General features: G+C 43.5%; 1 protein-coding gene across 16 annotated transcripts in view; it reads left to right on the top strand.

Annotated features, from left to right (window-relative positions):
- Positions 1–13,240, top strand: part of Eif4g3 (eukaryotic translation initiation factor 4 gamma 3) — a 225,315-nt gene that overhangs the window by 203,004 nt on the left and 9,071 nt on the right. For all 16 annotated transcript variants that reach the window (XM_050150849.1, XM_050150839.1, XM_050150803.1 and 13 more), the window contains 5 exons: positions 297–469; positions 3,759–3,884; positions 4,864–4,945; positions 6,931–7,029; positions 12,317–12,463. In XM_050150849.1, coding sequence (XP_050006806.1) covers positions 297–469; positions 3,759–3,884; positions 4,864–4,945; positions 6,931–7,029; positions 12,317–12,463 — 627 coding nt within the window. The remainder of the gene's footprint in view (positions 1–296; positions 470–3,758; positions 3,885–4,863; positions 4,946–6,930; positions 7,030–12,316; positions 12,464–13,240) is intronic.

Below are 13,240 nucleotides of genomic sequence, written 5' to 3'. Positions count from 1 at the left end.
TTTTTTTTTTTTTACTTATTTACTGATATGGGCCCTAATAGTGTCACCCTGGCAGGTCTTGTACTTAGTGTATAGCCCAGGCATCCTTCTGCCTCAGCCTTCTTTTTACATGTCTCCATACCTGACTGAACATTTTTATTTCTTTCCTCCTTTCTTTTAGGAATTTGCTATAAAAGCTTTTTTTAACGTTAAATAAGATAAAAGCTTAGATTTGAAAGCTGTCTTGTTTATAAAGCTTTGTACTGCTTTTAATGTAAGGATGTTTTGAAGCAAGCCTTTATTTGTTGTTTGAACAGGAGGCCACGCAGTGCATTGAGGAGCTGGGTGCCCAGGGCCCACTGCATGTTTTTGTGAAGGTGGGTGTCGAATTCACCCTGGAACGGAGCCAGATCACCAGGGATCACATGGGCCAGTTACTGTATCAGCTGGTGCAGTCAGAAAAACTCAGCAAGCAGGACTTTTTCAAAGGGTTGGTATCCTCACACCTAAGCTGATGGGTAATATTTTCCATCAATGACCTTTATGTCTACTGTAGTATTTTAACATCATGTGCAATGCTGATTGATATAATGGCAATCTCTATACTAGGCTAGGCTATGCAGCCATCTTCTGGCTTTTTCTGAGACGTCCATCTTATGTCTGTAATGTAAACGACCTGACCAAAATAACCACAGCTCATTATCACAAGGCTCATGAAAGAAAGTTACTGATGTGTGTGTTTCGCCTCCAGAAACTTCTAAATTTATGGAGTTCTCAGAGATTGCCTGAGACTAAGTTCCTTGCTGTGTAGCTCAGTTGGACTTTTAGCTCCTAATCCCACCGCCTCTTCCTCCCAGAAGCTGAAATGACACAGCCTGCCCCGGTTGTTTTCCTGGTGGGAGGCAGTTATGGTGGGAGGCAGTTAAGCGTTCTTGCCCAGCTCCAGTGCTGCCTGCTGTCTGTGTCTGTCTATATCTTGTGCTTCCCTGTGCTCCACAGCTTCAGGGTTCGTTGCCATCCTGTTTGTCTTAGTGCTGCTTAGGTTGCTGCAACCTTGAGTCTCCTGGGTTAGCACTGTGGAGCCACTGATTTCTTTTAGTCGTTTTAGGTCTAATGTCACATCTTTAGTCCGCTTTGGAGTTTTTCATGGGGCAGAGGATCAGCCTACTCTTCTGCTTGTGGAGACCTTGCTTTCTCACTGCCCCTACCTGACTGGCCTGTCCCCACTACGTGTTCTTCTTTGTGGACTGTGAACTGGCTGTGTGTAGGGCTTATTTTAGGTTTTCTCTCCTATTTCATTGGCCAGTGGGTCTGTTTTTATCCAGTGTCATTCTGTTTTGCTTACAACTGCTTTATACTTTTTTGAAATAATTTCTTGAATTCAGAGATAATTTCTTTAGAGGCATGCCTTCAGCTTTGGTTTGTTTAATTTTGTTTTGTTGTTTTGAGCTTTTTTTCCTCCAACATTTTGGCTGTTTGAGGTCTTTTGTAATTCTAAGACATTTTAAGTTCTGGGCTTTTCAAAACCCTAAATTGAGCTATATATGAGATTTTGATACAAGTTGCGCTGGATCTGTGGATCATTTTGAATGATAGTGAATGTTTTATCATTTTAAATATTCTAATCCATTGTCTTAAGATGGCTTTTCTTTCCCTCAATTTTTGTTAATGTCCTCAGAGTTCCCACTAAGGAGAGTGGAGGTCTTTTACTTTCCTGGTTAGACTTAGACCTAGGGATTTCCTTGGTCAGTGGTTTGCTGTTTGTTGTACAGAGCACAGTTTACTACAGCCTGTGCAGCCCCATGGACATTGTGGTCACTGCATACATGGACACGGGCACGGTCCTGCTCTCTCATTCCCTCAACACACAGAAGATGGTTAAGTAATGCAAATAGAAGTAATTTGCATACCCCAAATTTTTTTCTTCTAAAAGTTCTTAACTATATAAACTTAAAAAGGAAATACTGCTGAGCAGTGGTGGCTCACACCTTTAATCCTAGCACTTGGGAGGCAGAGGCAGGCTGATCTCTGTGAATTTGAGGTCAGCTCAGTTTACAGATCGAGTTCCAGGACAGCCAGGACTATACAAAGAAACCCTGTCCTTCCCTCCCCCTCCCAAGAAGAAAAAAAAGAAGAAAGAAAGAAAAAAAAATACCTGAAAACTTGTACTATGGAAACCCTATGTTCAAAAGGGGGAAAGGTGATGGTTTTATCAGCAGTATGGATTTGATTCCCAGCTGTGTCTTGTCAGCTGCTCCAAGGTGTACTGGCTGACTGCAAAGTGGAAACACAAAAGTCAAGAATATGAGTGTCTTTTAGTTGTGCTACGAGATGAAAATGATGTATTATTATTGAATAACAAAGATGGTTTCAGTTGTCTATTGGGCACATTATATGTTGAGAGCCCACAGAACATGAGTGGGCAAGATCAAGTCATTAACCCAGAAATCCTGGAGTTTCCCATTGTGTCCCCCAGAGACACATGAACCTCAGAGTGTGCGTACATAATGAGAGCATGGGCTAGTCTCTTCTGCGTAGCACTGACAGTAGCATGTCTGAAAAGCACAGGTAGATGATGATGTGTACGAATGTTTTGAAATGGTAGCTCCTGTAGAGCAAGCTCCTTTTACATGGAAATGAAGTAGTGTGGAGCCCCCCCCCCCCCAGCTGGGTGACTCCTGACTGGAATACCGTGTTGCCTTGGAAAAGCACATGTGGTATTAAGGACACAGCGGTCACTGCTCCTTGCTTGCCCTTCATTCCTCCCTTCTTTTGACTTAGCTGGCAGATTTGTGCATGTTTTTTGCCTCTGGTTTTAAAATCTTTTAAAATCTGTTGTATATGAAAACCATTGCCAGGCCATATTAACAAATGCTTTTAATCCCAGCACTTGGGAGGCAAAAGGCAAGCGGATCTCTGTGAGTTTTAAGGCCAGCCTGGTCTACAGAGTGAGTTCCAGGACATCCAGAGTTGGGGGGGGGGGCATTAACAGACCTGAATGGTTTGCAGCCTTCAGCACACACATGACTCTACTGACTCCCAGAAGCCTTCTCTCTCTCTTTCTTTCTTTCTTTCTTTCTTTCTTTCTTTCTTTCTTTCTTTCTTTCTTTCTGTGTTTTTGAGACACGGTCAGGCTCTGTTACAGTTCATCTTAAACTTGAACTTAGCCTTCTTACCTTAGCCTCTCAAACAGCTGGGGATGCAGGAATGTGACCCTGCGTCCAGCTCTCTCCTAAGTTTTATATTTAATTCCTCTTTATTTTACTTCACATAAAGAAATACCTTCATTCCATAGCACAAAAGCCAGAACTCTTCGACCATCATAACTTGCAACTTAGAATAGTGTTTGTAGCAGTCCGCCGTCATCTTCCAGCTTTCCTGTCCTGTGTCTCCCTAAGATATGGAAGTCTGTCTCTCCTCCCGTGTCTCTGGCTATATGGTAGCATGTGTTTAGTCCCACACTTTAAATGGCTAAGTACTTGAGAAGTCACGTCTGTACAGAGGTTCTCTGCCCCCCACTGGCGCTGCCCATCATGCCCGTTCTGCCTCTTGGCTCTGTCTTCAGTTTGCCTTTCCCTGCTCAGGCCTCTCCCGCCCCACACTAACGTGAGCTCCAGAGCATCTCACCCATCTTCGTGTCCCTCTGCAGCTGACCAGTGCCTTCACAGAGGATGGGCTTAGCGTCCACAAACTCGTACCTTACTGGTTTGGGTCTCCGTGTAATTTTAACTTTTAAATTACATGTTCAGTGATTTTTTTTTCTCTTGTTCTTTTTTCAGTTTTTCTGAAACCTTGGAATTGGCAGATGACATGGCCATTGATATTCCCCATATTTGGTTGTACCTGGCTGAACTAGTCACCCCCTTGTTAAAAGAAGGGGGAATTTCCATGAGAGAACTTATTGTGTAAGTTGTATTTGTTCTTTTTAACATCTACTAAGGTAAATGGTCTCAAAACTTCCCTGCTCTGGCATAGTGCTGTCCATTGGTGCCTCTAGACACTCATGAAACACAGCCTATGACTCTCAGCCTTCAATTTCAAGGAGAAATTGTTACATTGTGTACACTGGAGATACGTTTGGGACACAAGAGCCCTGTGGTCCTTGGAGGGTGGCAGTCATTGCAGACACAGCTCAGAGTCCAGGAAGTGATTGTTTCTGGAAGTTTCCTATTAGTCTCTGTTTGTGCCTGCCTTTGCTGAGCTGCTCTGCTACATCCCAGGCTCACAGTTAAAATAACAGCATCCTGAACTGGGTGTGAATTGGGATCAATGCTGCTTGTGTTACGGATGCGTCTCTCTTTCAGAACACTGCTGACCCTATAGCAGTTCATACCGTCACACTCTGCAAACCACATGACCCTTAAAGATTGACTACGTGTATCACGTGACCCTGCTCTTAAAGATTTCCAAAGTGCACATTGGGTATTGTGAGACTCTCATGAGAAAACAAGCAAGGAAAATGATTTAACTGGGCATAGTCTCATTTATTTGGCAGAAGAACCTTTTCTTGGGGAGCTTACAATGTTGGCCCTAGAACTTAGTTTAGGAAAGACTGGGTTAGACTATGGCACAGTGGTTTCTTTTCACCTCACTCAGAAAATACCATAAAGAAAAGAAATTTCTGTCTTAACTGTACTTGTGACTGAGCCTTAAATGCACATCACTCTTTCATTTGTTGTCGCAGCTAAGTAGAGTCACCTAAGTGCTATCAATAAAGACAAATCCCGGGCTTCCACAGTCCCACTCCTGTTGATCCACCAAGCCGAGGTGGCCAGGGAGTCTGAGTAGCTGGCCCACACAGTCTCCGTTGGCACGCCTCCGATGTGGACTGCTACGGAACAGAAGCTATGTCAGTTCTCACTCAACTGCTCCTGTCTTTTACAGAGAATTTAGCAAGCCTTTGCTTCCCGTGGGAAGAGCTGGGATCCTGCTTTCTGAAATACTGCACCTTCTATGCAAACAAATGGTGAGCGCTAGCTGAACGTCAGGCCTATTGGTGTGGTCAGAGGGCAGTGATGTGAACAGTGAGTCTGTTCCTTTTCCGATCTCGGGAAGAAGAGTGTGCCACTGCTTGGCTTGTTTCTGTTTCTGTCAGAGTTGCCTTCACTCTTCTTTTATCAGGATCTCTGGGAAGAATTGTTCAGTCTCAACTAGAATGGTTTGCTATAATAGTTTGAAAGAATCTGAAGAGACTTAGTATTTGTGACTGTGAGTTTGTCTTTTCTTGAAACAAAATGACTGTGTTAATACTTGGAACTGAGATGGCTCAGTGATTAAGAGAACTTTCTGCTCTTGCAGAGTATGCTGGTTCTGATCCCATTACCCACATGGTGACTCAGGACTCTAACTCTGCTCCAGGGCTTCTGGAGTCACAAACGCTTGATTTTAGTACCTTGACTGCGAGGTCTAGTCTAATGTGGCTGCAGAGAAGTGCTAAAGTGATTGTGCGGGATGATGAATTTTTCTCAGGGAAATGTCTGTTACTCAAAGATAACTAAGCCTTCAAAGTCTGTGTAGGCTGGAGAGGGAGATAGGCAGGGGTGAGCCATTCATGCAGAAGGGGTAGGAATGCTCCATCCTGGCAGTGTTGCCTGGAAGAGGATGTCAGAGCACAGCAGGACTCTGGGCAGATGCTGGGGGCTCCTGCTGTGCTTCTGTCTGAACTGGAGGTACTGGGGTGATAGATTACAGTTTAGTAGGTTTTCATTCTTTTTTGTTTTGATTTTTGAGACAGGGTTTTTCTATAGCTTTGGAGCCTGTCCTGGAACTCTGTAAACCAGGCTGGCCTTGAACTCACAGAGTTATGCCTGCCTCTGTCTCCCAAGTGCTAGTATTAAAGGTGTGTGCCACCACTGCCTAGCTTTATTTTTATTTTTTTTAAACCACAGCTTTCTGTCTCACTCTGACATGCAGAAGCCCTTCAGGAACCCATTTGTGGAACCTATGTTACATAGCTAGACACTTTCAACAGCCCACTTCTGGGGACTTCCTGTCTTGTGATAGCTCTCTCTGCCTTGCAACACTAAAGTGTTTACTGAACTCCTATAGTTCAGCTTTCCCTCTTCTTCCTTCTTCAGTTCTCACTTCAAATTTGTTATCTACTTTAATTTTCAGTAACAGAAACCAAATAACAAAACCCAGGATTTAGATGTGTGTTTTTGTCTCTTTTTCATGGTGTTTTTTTACTTGTATATTTTTATGATTTTGAGACAGAGTTCTAGTTCACAGCCTAAGCTAGCCTCAGATTTATAACTGTCTTCCTGCTACCTTCCCAAGTATTGGTATTGCAGGCATGTGCCACACTGCAACTGAAACCAACTCTTCTCTTGCTCTACTGTATGATGAAGTCATTAGCCTCTAGTGTTTTCTGTTACATCATCTTTGTGAAGTAGCAAGGATACCTGCTCATATTTTTCCAGCTGAGTGTGGTTCTGCTTGAGTCAAAAGGTGATCCCTGATCGGGGTGCCAGAGAGGCCTGTGTCTGCTTCATGAGGTCTATAAACAGAGCTGTCTGGGAGGGGGAAGCAGTATAAACATGTAAAATTAGTTGGTTAGGATGTTGAGTAATTGTTGGCAGTGTCCTAAATTAAGCATCTAGCAAATGAATAGTTGACTCATAAGCAGTTATGCTAAGTCATTCACCGTTTTATTTACTTATGTATATATTTATTTTTAGGTTTGGGAGACTGTAGCCCAGACTATCCTGGAACTCATTATGTAGTGCAGGCTGGCTTCGAACTCAAGTTGAGTTCAACCTCCTAAGTATGGGTGTTCTTGGTGTGGCCAGAATCACCATTACAGTTACATGTATTCAAACATTTCCACTTGGAAGAGAATAGTCCCGCTAGTAAGGATCAGTACTGAATTTTATTTTACTTTTAGTCTCTAGAGGTATATCACGCAAAACTTTGTTCCTTCTTGCAAGCAAAACTGGTTTATCTCTGTTTTAGAGCCATAAGAAAGTAGGCGCCTTATGGAGGGAAGCTGACCTCAGCTGGAAGGACTTTCTACCAGAAGGGGAAGATGTACATAATTTTCTCTTGGAGCAGGTGAGTAACAGTTCCTTTTGACGATGGTTGGTTTGAGGTTGTTAGAGCCCTTATGTAGCATTCATGAGACCCTGGGTTCTAGGCACATCATTGCAGATGAAGACAATGATAATAATAAATACATCAAAGTAGTACTGTTGAAGGGCTAAGATACTGGCTCAGTAGAGCCTTGGGTTTGACCCCAACATTTCAGCAACTTAGATGAGAACCATAGTAAAGGCAGGTGTCTGGTACCACATCCAGCACATCTCAGGACCCTCTGCTGATAGTAGGTGCATGGGCAGGAAAGTTTTATTTGGGTGAACTGGCCTCTCTGGGAAGCTCAGAGTGTTTATTATAGAGCGTTGAACAGAGAGGTGGGATTTCTGCATACAGATAAACAAAGAGACAATTTTAATGAATCTCAGTAGGCGCAGTCTCTGCAGGGGGCAGTCGTCAGGCCGTAATGTCTAGTGGGAAAGGCTGTAGTGGACATTTCTGCACACACTATCATCATTTTTGCATGGACCAGAAAAGAAGGCTTTGCCATTTCCCCCTGGATCTGAGGCTAATGGGTCCTTGACGTGGAACACATTCACCAAGGATAACCACACACTCAGGACTTCCTCTGTTCTCAACACCAGGAAGCTGTGCAAGCATTGAGGACCTGAATTTAATCCTCTGTAAAAAATGGTGTGGACTTGTATCCCAGTACTGAGTAGTCAGAGACTGGAAGATTGGTAAAGCTTGCTGGCCAGACAGTCTAGCCTGGTAAGTGAATTCCAGGCCAGTGAGAGACCCTGTTTCAAAGCAAGGTAGATGGATGTGCATATACACCTATATATATGCACATGTACACACATGGCTATAGCCCTGTATACACACACATAGTTTAAAAAAGAATACTTAACTGACTTGGTGATCTAGAAGTGGACTTGATAAGTAGTGACATCACAAAAGCTGCTAGTGTTCTAAGCTCCAGTTTGAAGCCACGAGGTGCTCTCGAGTGTGGGGGGTGGGAGGTGGGACTAGAATGCCACTTATAAGAGAGAGAATTGTAGACAGACTGTTTAAAACCCCACTGATACTAGTTGGAGGAATCTTAAAGCCAGAACCTTCTTTAGCTTCCTCCTATTTGATAGCCAAATGCAGAAATTTCCAAGCCAGAGTACATTCTGGTACTAAACAAGCCACTGTAAGACACCAAGTCAAGGCACACAGGACCCCTGCAAATCCAAATCCTGAATCCCTTGAGTTTGGGCATTGTGTGCCAGTCCCTGGAATCCTACCTCGTGGGGGCTGAAGGTAGGATCTACAGGTGATCAGTCTGGGCTAAATGGTGAGATACTGTCTCAGCCCAACAAAGTTAAACTAAGGCCAGTCATAACATAATCAGTAATGACCATAACTACTGGTGCACATAATCCTAGCACTCAGGGGTCAGCAGGGCATCTCTGCATTTGAAGCCATCCTGGTCTACATAGAGAAAGCTATCCAGGGCTACCCTATCTCCAAGGGGGGAAAAATTGAAAACAACAACAACAACAAAACCCCACAGTAGTAAAAATAAATAAAATAAATAAATTGCAATGTATTGAGATGTGCACTATGGGGTGGATGTTCTTGAAGTCACAGTTGTTCAGAAGCCTGATGCAGGAGGACACTTGTTTACCAGAAATTTGAGGCCAGCTTGAGCAGTATAACAGAACCAAAGCAAGGAAGTGTCATCTTGGGTACAGAGACAGTAACTGGATTGCTGTGCATTTGCTTCAGTTGTGGCTGTAGTCTAGGTATACTAGGGACATGCTCATAGAAGGAAGAACCACAGGGCTGGAGAGATGGCTGAGCAATTAGTCTTAAACTCATACTATAGCTAACACTGAGGCAAGTGGATCTCTGTAAGTTCAAAACCAGCCTGGTCTACGTAAGTGAGTTCCAGGACAGCCAGGGCCACACAGAGAAACCCTGTATCCAAAAATAAAACAGAACAAAACTAAGTCATGTGCCACCACCACCACAGAGCTAGAAGAAAAGTTTTAGGGAAAAAGGAAAAGGCAAGAGTGCTCACCACTGCAACAGAAAGTAGTGGCATTATTATGAATTCTATTCCAAAATGTGAGTCAGATGTCTGAGTCAGTTCTATGCTAATGTATCCATTAGCCTCATTGAAGGGAACCAGTTTCCAGAACAAGAATTTAGGTTGTAGTTCAAAATGTTCCTGCAGGGATTAAAGGCGTGCGCCACCATCTGGTCTACAGAGCTAGTTCCAGGACAGGCTCTAAAGCCACAGAGAAACCCTGTCTTGAAAAACAAAAAAAAAAAAAACAACAAAATGTTCCTGCAAAGACAAATCGAGAATCCATGGCCTTTGAGTGAATTCTACACATATCTAAAGACTTAGTAATACTAAATAATACTGAACTCCACAAAGCAATCTTTCAGTTGTAGGAAACCAAGAAAGTGTGTCTACTTTCCTGGTCCTCACTGAGCAGAAACAGGCTGATCTCTTGGCTCAAGGCCAAGCCAGGGCCACATAGTGAGACCCTGCTGAAAATTCTTTCTTGAACACAGGGAAATGAAGTTGCTGATATGGGAAGCAATGCAGAAGTCATACTTGAAAGGAGACCCTCTGGTAGTCCTGGCAGTGTAAAAGTGGGCTTCTGATTCAGGCTATGTTCCCTTTGTTGCCTGTGATTTCAAAGACATGAGGTCAAGCATCATAATCCACCCCTTGGGAGGTGTGGAGTAGGTTCAGGAGTTAAAGGTTCTCCTTGGTTACATAATGAATTGGAAACCAACCTAGCCTGGAGACTGTCTTAGTTAGGGTTTCTATTGCTTTGAAGAAACTATGACTACGGCAAATCTTATAAGGAAAACATTTAATTGAGATGTCTCACTTACATTTTCCAAAGTTCAATCCATTTATCATTGTGGTGGGAGCATGGTGGCATGTAGGCCGATATGGTGCTGGAGGAGTAGCTTAGAGTCCTACATCTTGCAGGCAACAGGAAGTCAGCTGAGAAACTAGACGGTATCCTAAGCCTAGGAAACCTCAAAGTCTGCTCCCAGAATGACATGTTTCCTTCAACAAGGAAGTACCACTTGCGGGCAGGTACATTCAAACTCCCAGAGACCCTGTGTTAAAACCCCACAACAATAAAAGCTACTATGGTGAACTTGGATATAAGTGAAAGTCAGCCCAGTGCTCAAGGTTCTAGGAAGAGAGGTAACTTTTACAAATACTGTACAGGGACTCTGTGATACAAGTGTTTCCCTGAGCATTGCCTTCATCAGTGGTGAAGCTTTGTTTTCAAATTTTCTTTACTTTTATTGATATGTTAATACTGTTAATTGCTTCATAACTCAAAGTAAGTTCTGTAAATTCTGGTGAAATGTTAGGTTTTCCTTGGAGATACTTTAATCCCTCAGAGCATTGGGTCATGTCATGGAAAGTTTGCAGTTGTACACATTGATGGCTTTTATTTACGTGGGTTGGTGTTTTGTTTGTATGTATGTATGGACTCCAGGTGGATGCCTGGTGCCCAAGGAGGTCAGAAGGAGGAGTCAGATCTCCTGGAACTGGAATTACAGATGGTTGTGAGCCACCATGTGGGTGGAGTTGAGCCTGAGTTTTCTAGAAGAGTGTCCAGTGCAATGCTCTTAATCACTGAGCCAGCTCTCCAGCTCTTGATCGTTCTTAAAAAAGCTTATGGCTGTCCTCTTAGGCTTCTTTATGTGTGTTGAAGTCTGAGGAGCATATTGTTTACCAACACTGAAACAGAAAAATACTTTATAACAATGTTGGGCCAGGCTGGTGTGGCTTAGTGCCAGAATGCTTATATGACACATTCTTAGTCTTGGATTCCACTAAAAACTGCAAAAGCAGGGAGAAGGAGAGATAGGAGAGGCAGTGTGTGGAAGAAATAAAACATTGGGATCAAAAACAGAATCCAAATGAGTTGGAAGAGGGCACCAGATCTCATTATAGATGGTTGTGAGCCACCATGTGGTTGCTGGGAATTGAACTCAGGACCTTTGGAAGAGCAGTCAGTGCTCTTAACCTCTGAGCCATCTCTCCAGCCTGGGTTTTAGTTTTTAATCAGTACCGAGTTTTAAAAAGCACTGGAGAAAACTTGGTTTGAATGATCTTTAGTACTCCTGTGTAAATATGGTGTAAAGCCAGGCACAGCCATGTATCTTACTGCCTGATGGAACAGTGTGGGTTTTGGTTACTGTTTCCATGACAGTTGATACCATCATTTTTCACCCTTGTGGTTAGCATGGTCAGGATCCTTAGGGCCTATTGCTGCTGCTGTCTCTGTAGAACTAACACCAGACATGGGTTATGGAAAAGCTGCAGTCTTAGTCCTCAGGGCCTCCTGCATCCTAACTCCCTGCAAGACTGCAGTTCCCAGTGATCTGGAGGTAGCAAGGCAGAGAACCATAGGGAGTTAGTTTGCCTTTTATGGAGCATAGAAATGCACAGTATAAAGATTTGAAGACTGGGCTGACAAGATGGCTGCAGATAAGGCACTTGTTACACAAGCCTTGGTGGCCTATGTTCATTCCTTGGGACCCACATAAGGTAGAAAGGCAAAGTATGGATGGAGCTATGACTCAGCAGAGCTATGACTCAGCAGATAAGAATGTGTGTACAGTTGCTGTGGAGGTCAGTTCCCTGGCAGGCTGCGGATGTCTTGCCACCTGTAACTCACAGCTCCAAGAGGTCAGACGCCCTCTTCTGGATGCTGAGAGCATCTGCGCTTGCATGTACACATGCCCATAAGGACACGTAATTAAAACTAAAATAACTTTAAAAAGTTATTATCTGGCCTCCATATCATGTACATACATACAAATATTAAATAGATTTTTTTTTTCAATTTAAAAATTAGGTCTAATTAAGTGTATGTGTCTCTTAGTGCAGATGCCCTTGGGCCAGAGGCAGTGGATCTCTCTGGAGCTAGAAGTAACTGACAGTTGTGAATTATACCCTAGTGGGTGCTGGGAATCAAGCCCAGGGCCTATGTAAGAGCAGTGTGCATTCCTAACCACTGAGCATCTCTCTGTCCCCTACATACAATTTGTTTGAAAGGCTGGAGACTGATGGAAAGGCTGCTGAAGTAGCAGACGTCCACAGCTCCATGTGGAGTGTGTCTGCTGCTCATGGCCAGCTTTCCCTGTCCATGGAACTGATCGTGGTAGTGACAGTGAACACTACCTGTGTCTCTTAATTGTCACATTGAACAATCCCAGTATCATGTAATCGGCACACCGAATGATATCAGTGGTACCTATTTGGTTCCAGAAATTGGACTTCATAGAGTCAGAAAGTTCCTGTTCCTCTGAAGCACTTTCGAAGAAAGAACTCTCTGCTGAGGAGCTGTCTCAGCGGCTGGAGAAACTCATCATGGAGGACAGGGCAGACGACGAGCGGATCTTTGACTGGATAGAGGTACGGACACCAGCCATGCTCTGCTGTCTGTCTCTCCGGAGTTCCCACGGCAGTCCTTTTCCTCAGACCTTTTACCACATGCCGTTTCTTTTGTGCCTATGTGTGGCGTACTTGAAATTCAAAGACCATTCAGAGGGTTTTTACAAGTACTCAGTCTTCTTTATCACTTTTATTTATTTATTGGTTTGTTTGGGGGATTGTTTGTTTGGTTATTTTTTGTTTTGTTTTAAATCAAGATCACATGTATAGCCTCGGCTAGTCTGGAACTTGCTAAGTAAACAAGACTGGCTTTGAACTCATAGAGATCTCCTTGCCTCTGCTTATATACACCACCATGCCCAGTCAATTTTAGTCTTTAGCAAGTCAAGTAAAAACCTATTCAGAGCACAGACCCATTTCTCTGGGCCTCATTTCATTAGAATGCATTCCATATTTTATCACTTGTGTACTAGCTTAGATGACATTGATGAGCAGCATGCAGTTGCTGTGACGGACACCGACTTTTCTTCAGTGTTCCGGCATGTTGTGCATTTTAACCTGTTGCTATATTCCTTTGAGTGGTAATGCTTATCTGTGAAGGTGCTTACAGGCTTTTTATGAGGTCACTGTGTTGAAATTGGAGCGGTGGGGCTGCGTCCCCTGCACCCAGCTGCCCACATGGCTAGGTTATGCCCCGAAATAATTACACGGAAACTGTATTCTTTCAAACACTGCCTGGCCCGGCTAGTTCCAGCTTCTTATTGGCTAGCTCTTACATATTGTTCTAACCCATTTCTA

This window comes from Alexandromys fortis, unplaced genomic scaffold (genome assembly GCF_014885135.2).
Source record: "Alexandromys fortis isolate MF-2015 unplaced genomic scaffold, M_Fortis_MF-2015_v1.1 scaffold_26, whole genome shotgun sequence".
In the NCBI taxonomy this organism is placed as follows: domain Eukaryota; kingdom Metazoa; phylum Chordata; class Mammalia; order Rodentia; family Cricetidae; genus Alexandromys; species Alexandromys fortis.
The sequence above is the reverse complement of the archived record's forward strand: the minus strand, read 5'-3'. Positions and strand labels throughout refer to the sequence as shown.